The sequence below is a fragment of the Oncorhynchus nerka genome, linkage group LG15, assembly GCF_034236695.1.
Source record: "Oncorhynchus nerka isolate Pitt River linkage group LG15, Oner_Uvic_2.0, whole genome shotgun sequence".
Lineage (NCBI taxonomy): Eukaryota > Metazoa > Chordata > Actinopteri > Salmoniformes > Salmonidae > Oncorhynchus > Oncorhynchus nerka.
Window position 1 is genome coordinate 7924111 of NC_088410.1, and position 11500 is coordinate 7935610.

Here is an 11500-nt window from a genome sequence, read left to right on the forward strand (position 1 = left end):
TTCCTGTAACATCGGGTGGTGTAGGTGTCCTGGAGGGCAGGTAGTTTGCCCCCGGTGATGCGTTGTGCAGACCTCACTACCCTCTGGAGAGCCTTACGGTTGAGGGCGGAGCAGTTGCCGTACCAGGCGGTGATACAGCCCGCCAGGATGCTCTCGATTGTTTATCTGTAGAAGTTTGTGAGTGCTTTTGGTGACAAGCCGAATTTCTTCAGCCTCCTGAGGTTGAAGAGGCGCTGCTGCGCCTTCTTCACGACGCTGTCTGTGTGAGTGGACCAATTCAGTTTGTCTGTGATGTGTATGCCGAGGAACTTAAAACTTGCTACCCTCTCCACTACTGTTCCATCGATGTGGATAGGGGGGTGTTCCCTCTGCTGTTTCCTGAAGTCCACAATCATTTCCTTAGTTTTGTTGACGTTGAGTGTGAGGTTATTTTCCTGACACCACACTCCGAGGGCCCTCACCTCCTCCCTGTAGGCCGTCTCGTCGTTGTTGGTAATCAAGCCCACCACTGTTGTGTCGTCCGCAAACTTGATGATTGAGTTGGAGGCGTGGGTGAACAGGGAGTACAGGAGAGGGCTCAGAACGCACCCTTGTGGGGCCCCAGTGTTGAGGATCAGCGGGGAGGAGATGTTGTTGCCTACCCTCACCACCTGGGGGCGGCCCGTCAGGAAGTCCAGTACCCAGTTGCACAGGGCGGGGTCGAGGGTACTATGGTGTTGAATGCCGAGCTGTAGTCGATGAACAGCATTCTCACATAGGTATTCCTCTTGTCCAGATGGGTTAGGGCAGTGTGCAGTGTGGTCTGTGGACCTATTTGGGTGGTAAGCAAATTGGAGTGGGTCTAGGGTGTCAGGTAGGGTGGAGGTGATATGGTCCTTGACTAGTCTCTCAAAGCACTTCATGATGACGGAAGTGAGTGCTACGGGGCGGTAGTCGTTTAGCTCAGTTACCTTAGCTTTCTTGGGAACAGGAACAATGGTGGCCCTCTTGAAGCATGTGGGAACAGCAGACTGGTATAGGGATTGATTGAATATGTCCGTAAACACACCGGCCAGCTGGTCTACGCATGCTCTGAGGACGCGGCTGGGGATGCCGTCTGGGCCTGCAGCCTTGCGAGGGTTAACACGTTTAAATGTCTTACTCCCCTCGGCTGCAGTGAAGGAGAGACCGCATGTTTTCGTTGCAGGCCGTGTTTTAGTCTGCCAGGGAGCAAGACATCCTGGTCCGTGACTGGGCTGGATTTCTTCCTGTAGTCCGTGATTGACTGTAGAACCTGCCACATGCCTCTTGTGTCTGAGCCGTTGAATTGAGATTCTACTTTGTCTCTGTACTGACGCTTAGCTTGTTTGATAGCCTTGCGGAGGGAATAGCTGCACTGTTTGTATTCGGTCATGTTACCAGACACCTTGCCCTGATTAAAAGCAGTGGTTCGCGCTTTCAGTTTCACGCGAATGCTGCCATCAATCCACGGTTTCTGGTTAGGGAATGTTTTAATCGTTGCTATGGGAACGACATCTTCAACGCACGTTCTAATGAACTCGCACACCGAATCAGCGTTTTCGTCAATGTTGTTATCTGACGCAATACGAAACATATCCCAGTCCACGTGATGGAAGCAGTCTTGGAGTGTGGAGTCAGCTTGGTCGGACCAGTGTTGGACAGACCTCAGCGTGGGAGCCTCTAGTTTTAGTTTCTGTCTGTAGGCAGGGATCAACAAAATGAAGTCGTGGTCAGCTTTTCCGAAAAGGGGGGCGGGGCAGGGCCTTATATGCGTCGCGGAAGTTAGAGTAACAATGATCCAAGGTTTTTCCACCCCTGGTTGCGCAATCGATATGCTGATAAAATTTAGGGAGTCTTGTTTTCAGATTAGCCTTGTTAAAATCCCCAGCTACAATGAATGCAGCCTCCGGATAAATGGTTTCCAGTTTGCAAAGAGTTAAATAAAGTTTGTTCAGAGCCATCGATGTGTCTGCTTGGGGGGGGGATATATACGGCTGTGATTATAATCGAAGAGAATTCTCTTGGAAGATAATGCGGTCTACATTTGATTGTGAGGAATTCTAAATCAGGTGAACAGAAGGATTTGAGTTCCTGTATGTTTCTTTCATCACACCATGTCTCGTTAGCCATAAGGCATACGCCCCCGCCCCTCTTCTTACCAGAAAGGTGTCTGTTTCTGTTGGCGCGATGCGTGGAGAAACCCGTTGGCTGCACCGCTTCGGATAGCGTCTCTCCAGTGAGCCATGTTTCCGTGAAGCAAAGAACGTTACAGTCTCTGATGTCCCTCTGGAATGCTACCCTTGCTCGGATTTCATCAACCTTGTTGTCAAGAGACTGGACATTGGCAAGAAGAATGCTAGGGAGTGGTGCATGGTGTGCCCGTCTCCGGAGTCTGACCAGAAGACCGCCTCGTTTCCCTCTTTTTCGGAGTCGTTTTTTTGGGTCGCTGCATGCGATCCATTCCGTTGTCCTGTTTGTAAGGCAGAACACAGGATCCGCGTCGCGAAAAACATATTCTTGGTCGTACTGATGGTGAGTTGACGCTGATCTTATATTCAGTAGTTCTTCTCGACTGTATGTAATGAAACCTAAGATGACCTGGGGTACTAATGTAAGAAATAACACGTAAAAAAAACTAAAAACTGCATAGTTTCCTAGGAAGCGAAGCGAGGCGGCCATCTCTTTCGGCGCCGGAAGTAGTTATCGATGCATTAGTCACTTTACTCCTACCTGTATGTACATATTACCTCCACTAACCTGGTTATTATCGACGCATTAGTCACTTTACTCCTACCTGCATGTACATATTACCTCGACTAACCTGTTTATTATCGATGCATTAGTCACTTTACTCCTACCTTTACACCCGTTTTAAATGTATCCTCATCAATACTAACCTGTTTATTATGTTGATGCATTAGTCACTTTACTCCTACACTGTCACTCTTGTGTACATATTACCTCCACTATTTTGTTTATTATCGATGCATTAGTCACTTTACTCCTACCTGTTATGTAGATGTTACCTCCATAACCTGGTTAGTGAAATAGTGAAATGCATTAGTGCTTTATTTCCTACCTGCATGTAATATACCTCGACTAACCTGTTTATTATCGATGCATTAGTCACTTTACTCCTACCTTTACACCCGTTTTAAATGTCCAAATCCATCATCAATATGCTGAAAGGAGTTGTGATATGTTGAAGACCAAGACATACAAATTACTCCCTACAAACACGTGTCACTCTTGTGCTCAGATTACTTGTATTTTGTTACTACACAATTCAAATCAAATTTTATTTGTCACATACACATGGTTAGCAGATGTTAATGCGAGTGTAGTGAAATGTGTAGTGAAATGCTTGTGCTTCTATTTCCGACCATGCAGTAATATCCAACGATTAATCTAACCTAACAATTTCACAACTACCTTTTACACACACGTATAAAGGAATGAATAAGAATATGTACATATACAGATAGACACAGGCAAGATGCAGTAGATGGTATAGAGTACAGTATATACATATGAGATGAGTAATGTAGGGTATGTAAACATTATATAAAGTGGCATTGTTTAAAATGACTAGTGATACATGTATTACATCAATTTTTCCATTATTACTTAACAAAATACAAGTATCTTAACTACTCACACATCATTTACCAAGTGGTCACTCCAGACTGAAATTGATGAGCCTTTTCTAATGTAATCTATAGTGAGCAGAAATGAATCACTCGCATCAATAATGTATTGAAATCAATGAAACTGAGACAATAGCCGTGGCAGCACCTACCATTTGCTCTCTTCTAAAAGACAAACCAACACACTCTTGGGTATACTACATATATTGATAGATATATGTTGATAGATGAGAACCTCATACCGAGCCATTTACCTGTTGATGGATGAGAACCTCATACCCAGCCATTTACCTGTTGATGGATGAGAACCTCATACCCAGCCATTTACCTGTTGATAGATGAGAACCTCATACCGAGCCATTTACCTGTTGATGGATGAGAACCTCATACCCAGCCATTTACCTGTTGATAGATGAGAACCTCATACCGAGCCATTTACCTGTTGATAGATGAGAACCTCATACCCAGCCATTTACCTGTTGATAGATGAGAACCTCATACCGAGCCATTTACCTGTTGAGGGATGAGAACCTCATACCCAGCCATTTACCTGTTGATAGATGAGAACCTCATACCGAGCCATTTACCTGTTGATAGATGATAGCCATTTACCTGTTGATAGATGAGAAACCATTTACCTGAGGGATGAGAACCTCGAGCCATTTACCTGTTGATAGATGAGAACCTCATACCGAGCCATTTACCTGTTGATAGATGAGAACCTCATACCGAGCCATTTACCTGTTGATAGATGAGAACCTCATACCCAGCCATTTACCTGTTGATAGATGAGAACCTCATACCCAGCCTTACTGTGTATCAATACTGTGTTGTGATGTTTCATTCTTCTACTACAGGTCATCTAAAGTGTATGGACTTCCTGCTCTCTTCTTCTACTACTACAGGTCATCTAAAGTGTATGGACTTCCTGCTCTCTTCTTCAGGTCATCTAAAGTGTATGGACTTCCTGCTCTCTTCTACTACAGGTCATCTAAAGTGTATGGACTTCCTGCTGTCTTCTACTACAGGTCATCTAAAGTGTATGGACTTCCTGCTGTCTTCTTCAGGTCATCTAAAGTGTATGGACTTCCTGCTCTCTTCTTCAGGTCATCTAAAGTGTATGGACTTCCTGCTGTCTTCTACTACAGGTCATCTAAAGTGTATGGACTTCCTGCTGTCTTCTACTACAGGTCATCTAAAGTGTATGGACTTCCTGCTGTCTTCTTCTTCTTCAGGTCATGTAAAGTGTAGGGACTTCCTGCTCTCTTCTTCAGGTCATCTAAAGTGTATGGACTTCCTGCTATCTTCTACCACAGGTCATCTAAAGTGTATGGACTTCCTGCTGTCTTGCCATTGACTGCATTATTGTTGTTGTTCCCACCAGCAGGACAAAATGAGTGGAGAGAAGGAAACATTGCTGGAAGAAATTGAACAGAGTTTACACCCTCTAACGGAGGATCATTTACGACACCTGTGTGAACGCTGTGGAATAGATGGCTCCCAAGTTAAAGGAAAGAACCATCGCTCGTTGCGCCGTAAAATCATGGAGGTAATGTGGGAAAATGCAGATTCAGTGAAATCGGAGGAGCAGGGAATGTCTTGGTTACTCCGACTGAACGATGACATCAGAAAGATACATAAAGAATCTACTGTGGCACCCATGAGTTCCAGTCCAGTACAACCTGCAGTGATGTCACAGAGAGGCATACCCCAGAGAGTTCCAGCCAGTCTGATGATGATGACGACGATGCTACAACCTGCAGTACCCCAGAGAGTTCCAGCCAGTCTGATGAGTCATCTGCAGTGAGGAGGCGGAGTCATCTCCAGAGAGGCATACCCCAGAGAGTTCCAGCCAGTCTGATGATGACGAAACGGGTAAGAAGAATGGAGTCGCGGCAGGGGTCCATGTGGGTCACGGGATGAAAATAGCAATGATAAAAAATTAAAAAATACATGTTATAAATAGATCTCCGGGATAGAAGAGCGCTGTCAGTGTAAACGACTGAAACAAAATAAAATATGTAGAAAAAAAGAATGGAGATGGATATATATATATATATATATAGACCTGTAGTAGAAGAGCCTATTATTGAAAAGTATATATATATACTTTTCAATAATAGGCTGTGATCTATGAAGAACATTGAAAGAGAAAAAGCTCCTAGACAATCGGGCCCTTTGATAGAGTTCTAATGTTTGAGCATAAGAATACAGCATTGGCCATGTCACAAAGGGTAGAATTGTAGGAAATGATCTTAAAACGGCAACATGTTCTTTCAGTTCCATGGCAGTGTGTGTGTGTGTATGTATGTTTTCACTGCCCAACTCCTATTGGTTGGTTGTGACTCAATACATCAGTATTGGTGGGTCAAGAAGCAAAAAAACAAAAAAAAACAAAAAAAAACTACAATCTGCTTCTGTAACAGTTCATTGATTGATCAATATTTATTAATTGACCCGTATTTGCTAAATGTAACTATTCAGTGTTGTATAGCAGCTCATCTGTGTTGGATGGGGAACATACTTCAACACTAGGTCATTGTTAAGTACTTTGGTGCATGTGAGGAACCTTCACTTCATGTCTTTGTTTCACAGGGGACAACCCTAATGGTCGCTCGCTCAGTGGGAGGGTCTTATCATCTGGGAAGGCTCCAGGGTTGAAAGTGATCCAGCGACCTTATAGCTGTGATGTATGTGAGAAGAGTTTCACTCAATCAGGAAACCTACGAAGACACCAAACGGTACACACAGGAGAGAAACCTTACAGTTGTGATCAGTGTGGGAAAAGCTTTGCTCAACCAGGAGCCCTGACTATTCACAAGCATGTACACACAGGAGAGAAACCTTACAGCTGTGATCAGTGTGGGAAAAGCTTTTCTCGTCCAGGAGCCCTGACTACTCACAAGCGTGTACACACTGGAGAGAAACCTTACAGCTGTGATCAATGTGAGAGGAGCTGCAGAGATGCCACGGCCCTGAATGAACACATGCGTACACACACAGGAGAGAAACCTTTTCACTGCCATGTCTGTGGAATGAGTTTTTCTCGACAAAGCAACCTGAATGTACACATGCATACACACACAGGAGAGAGGCCTTGCATCTGTGATCAATGTGGGAAGAGCTTCACTCGGTCAACGGACCTGACCAAACACAGACTCATTCACACCAGCGAGAAATCCTACAGCTGTGACCAGTGTGGGAAGAGATTCACTCAGTCAGGACTGCTGACTGAACACAAGAGAAAACACACTGGAGAGAAACCTTATAGCTGTAATCTATGTGGGAAGAGATTCGCTCAGTCAGGAAACCTGACGAGTCATCAGAAAACCCACACAGGCGGAGAGAAAAACGAGGCGGGTGGACAGGGAACCCACACAGGAAAGATACAGGAAGAATCTACTGTGGCACCCATGAGGCCCAGCCAGTCTGATGATGATGATGCTGCAGACTGCGATGAAGAATGGGACATGGAAAACAAGGATCGGTGTCTTAGCAACGGGATGGAGGCGGAGTCATCTCCAGAGAACCACACCCCAGAGCAGAGGCAGAGGGGTGTGAGTATTTTCCCAGAAAGTCTCAGCAGTATTTCCTTGATTCCTCTCATTCTCTGGACCTCCTGTTCTAAATAAATTAAATTAATTTGGAGGAGAAAGTCCAAGGAGGAACCTCAGGTAGTCTCCTTAATGCATTTTGTAGCAGGAGGCCCAGAGAAGTGAGAGGAGTCAAGGAAGTACTGCCGAGACTTGAGGTTTCTAAATCACTTGACCAGTAGGAGAGTGTTTCCTTCCTGATTTATACTGGCTCCCTTTTTGTGGTTTTCAGGACATGTCTCTCCCACCCGCCTCCCCTCTCCCCGAGTCCCCAGGTCCTGCCTCTCCCACTGGCACATTACTACTGGGTTTGAAGAGGGTGTCTGTGCGGCTGGTTGACTGCAGGAAAACACTGGGGCTGAGTGGAACTACGAGAGGAGGAGAAGAGAAGGGATATGGAGATTCAGTTTCAATGTTATCAAGTAGGAACAATGATGTGTATTAGACTACAATCTGCTTCTGTAGCAATTCATTGATTGGTCAATATTTATTCATTGAGGAAAATTTGCTAAATGTAACTATTCAGTGTCGTATAGCATCTCATCTGTGTTATATGTGGAAGATACTTCAACACTAGGTCATTAAGTACTTTGGTGCATGTGAGGAACCTTAACTTCATGTCTTTGTTTCACAGGGGACAACCCTAACGGTCGCTCGCTCAGTGGGAGAGTCTTATCATCTGGGAAGGCTCCAGGGTTGAAAGTGATCCAGCGACCTTATAGCTGTGATGTATGTGAGAAGAGTTTCCCTCATTTAGGAGATCTAAAGAGACACCAGAGAATACACACAGGAGAGAAACCATATGGCTGTGATCAATGTGGGAAGAGTTTTGCTCGAACTGATTACCTGGCTGAACACAAGTTAACACACACTGGAGAGAAGCCTCATAGTTGTGATCAATGTGGTAAGGGCTTCACTCGGCCTAACTGCTTGGCTGCACACAAGCTAACGCACACAGGAGAGAAGCCCTACCTCTGCTCAGACTGTGGGAAGAGCTTCTATACACCAGCAAAGTTGAAAGAGCACGAGCGATCACACACAGGAGAGAACCCTTACAAGTGTGGTCTGTGTGGGAAGATCTTTGCTTGTTCAGGTTCCCTGACTAAACACAAGCGTGTACACACAGGAGAGAAACCTTACAGCTGTGATCAGTGTGGGGAGAGCTTTTCTCGTTCAGGAGCCCTGACTATTCACAAGCGTGTACACACAGGAGAGAAACCTTACAGCTGTGATCAGTGTGGGGAGAGCTTTTCTCGTTCAGGAGCCCTGACTATTCACAAGCGTATACACACAGGAGAGAAACCTTACAGCTGTGATCAATGTGGGAAGAGCTGCAAAGATGCCACAGCCCTGAATGAACACATGCGTACACACACAGGAGAGAAACCTTTTCGCTGCCATGTTTGTGGAATGAGTTTTTCTCGACGAAACACCCAGAAAGGACACATGCGCAGACACACCGGTGAGAAGCCTTACAGCTGTGACCAATGTGGGAAGAGATTCGCTCATCCAGGTGATTTGAAAATACACATCAGAGTACACACCGGAGAGAAACCGTACAGCTGTGACCAGTGTGGGAAGAGATTCACTCAGTCAACAAACCTGACTAAGCACAGACGTGTTCACTCTGGAGAGAAACCCTAAAGCTGTGCTCTATATTGTATGAACTTCACTCAGTCAACAAACCTGACTAAGCACAGACGTGTTCACTCTGGAGAGAAACCCTAAAGCTGTGCTCTATATTGTATGAACTTCACTCAGTCAACAAACCTGACTAAGCACAGACGTGTTCACTCTGGAGAGAAACCCTAAAGCTGTGCTCTATATTGTATGAACTTCACTCAGTCAACAAACCTGACTAAGCACAGACGTGTTCACTCTGGAGAGAAGCCCTAAAGCTGTGATGTATGTGCGATGAATTTTAGCTTATTTGTATCTCATTTCATGGGCTCATATTGTCAATTAAATCATGTAGAATATTTTATAATTGTTATAATAAAAGTTAGTTTTGATTCTATTCAATTCAAATTGAATCCATATGTTAATACATACCACTATTTTAAATACAATTTTAATAAAAGGTTCTTTATTATAAATAGCTGTTTTGAACTTTGGCATTCCTTTTTCTTCACTTTGACCCTGCTGGTCATCTATGAACAGTTGAACATCTTGGCCGTGTTCTGTTTATAATCTCCACCTGGCAGAGCCAGAAGAGGACTGGCCACCCCTCATAGCCTGGTTCCCCTCTAGGTTTCTTCCTAGGTTCCCGGCCTTTCTAGGGAGTTTTTCCTAGCCACCGTGCTTCTACACCTGCATTGCTTGCTGTTTGGGGGTTTTAGGCTGGGATTCTGTACAGCACTTTGATATATCAGCTGATCTAAGAAGGGCTTCATGAATAAATTAGATTGATTGACTTGACCTATTCTTCAGAGAACAAGACAAAATGCAGCCGATTGTTTCCTGAAGTAAGACCACAGCTACACACAGCATCATGTGTTAACTGAAGTGTTTCATCTCCTATTGGGGAAGTGTCATGAACGGGCTGCTGCACAGTCACTTTCTATACTGATGTAGAGTTAAACAACAAGTTAAATAACAAAAAGCAACTGATTTATTTTCCTTCTCGGTTTTATCAGCCTTCCAGAATCTCCATGTTTCAAAAATGATGACCATACTGTTGGCCTGGTTGTATGCAGAGCTGATGACAGTACTGTTGGCCTGGCTGTATGCAGAGCTGATGACAGTACTGTTGGCCTGGCTGTATGCAGAGCTGATGACAGTACTGTTGGCCTGGCTGTATGCAGAGCTGATGACAGTACTGTTGGCCTGGCTGTATGCAGAGCTGATGACAGTACTGTTGGCCTGGCTGTATGCAGAGCTGATGACAGTACTGTTGGCCTGGCTGTATGCAGAGCTGATGACAGTACTGTTGGCCTGGCTGTATGCTGAGCTGATGACAGTACTGTTGGCCCTGCCTGGCTGTATGCAGAGCTGATGACTACTGTTGGCCCTGCCTGGCTGTATGCTGAGCTGATGACAGTACTGTTGGCCTGGCTGTATGCTGAGCTGATGACAGTACTTTTGGCCTGGCTGTAGGCAGAGCTGATGACAGTACTGTTGGCCTGGCTGTGTGCAGAACTGTTGGCCTGGCTGTGTGCAGAGCTGATGACAGTACTGTTGGCCTGGCTGTATGCAGAGCTGATGACAGTACTGTTGGCCTGGCTGTATGCAGAGCTGATGACAGTACTGTTGGCCTGGCTGTATGCAGAGCTGATGACAGTACTGTTGGCCTGGCTGTATGCAGAACTGATGACAGTACTGTTGGCCTGGCTGTGTGCAGAGCTGATGACAGTACTGTTGGCCTGGCTGTATGCAGAGCTGATGACAGTACTGTTGGCCTGGCTGTATGCAGAGCTGATGACAGTACTGTTGGCCTGGCTGTATGCAGAGCTGATGACAGTACTGTTGGCCTGGCTGTATGCTGAGCTGATGACAGTACTGTTGGCCTGGCTGTATGCAGAGCTGATGACAGTACTGTTGGCCTGGCTGTATGCAGAGCTGATGACCATACTGTTGGCCTGGCTGTGTGCAGAACTGATGACAGTACTGTTGGCCTGGCTGTGTGCAGAGCTGATGACAGTACTGTTGGCCTGGCTGTATGCAGAGCTGATGACAGTACTGTTGGCCCTGCCTGGCTGTATGCAGAGCTGATGACAGTACTGTTGGCCCTGCCTGGCTGTATGCAGAGCTGATGACAGTACTGTTGGCCCTGCCTGGCTGTATGCAGAGCTGATGACAGTACTGTTGGCCCTGCCTGGCTGTATGCAGAGCTGATGACAGTACTGTTGGCCCTGCCTGGCTGTATGCAGAGCTGATGACAGTACTGTTGGCCTGGCTGTATGCAGAGCTGATGACAGTACTGTTGGCCTGGCTGTATGCAGAGCTGATGACTACTGTTGGCCTGGCTGTATGCAGAGCTGATGACAGTACTGTTGGCCCTGCCTGGCTGTATGCAGAGCTGATGACAGTACTGTTGGCCCTGCCTGGCTGTATGCAGAGCTGATGACAGTACTGTTGGCCCTGCCTGGCTGTATGCAGAGCTGATGACTACTGTTGGCCCTGCCTGGCTGTATGCAGAGCTGAATGACAGGAATGCTGTTGGCCCTTTCGGACAAAATGCAGTTTAAGAAAAATCCTAAATGTTGGCCCTGCCTGTAGATCCAATGACAAAAGTTTGGGGAAGAACACTACTGGCTGATG

General features: G+C 45.8%; 1 protein-coding gene across 1 annotated transcript; it reads left to right on the forward strand.

Moving 5' to 3' along the window:
* Positions 1–5385: 5385 nt before the first annotated feature.
* Positions 5386–9289, forward strand: LOC115117634 (zinc finger protein 845-like). The gene is made up of 5 exons (XM_065002177.1): positions 5386–5396; positions 5452–5522; positions 6243–7204; positions 7473–7662; positions 7875–9289. The coding sequence occupies exons 1-5, from the start codon at positions 5386–5388 to the stop codon at positions 8882–8884; spliced, it is 2244 nt and encodes a 747-aa protein (XP_064858249.1). The 3' UTR covers positions 8885–9289.
* The last annotated feature ends 2211 nt before the right edge of the window (positions 9290–11500 follow it).

Bases quoted from the DNA above. Each gene is read 5' to 3' on its own strand.
- LOC115117634 (XM_065002177.1), top strand. The intron at 7,205-7,472 runs GTGAGTATTTTC...TGTGGTTTTCAG, and splicing joins CAGAGCAGAGGCAGAGGGGT to GACATGTCTCTCCCACCCGC. The intron at 7,663-7,874 runs GTAGGAACAATG...TTTGTTTCACAG, and splicing joins TTCAGTTTCAATGTTATCAA to GGGACAACCCTAACGGTCGC.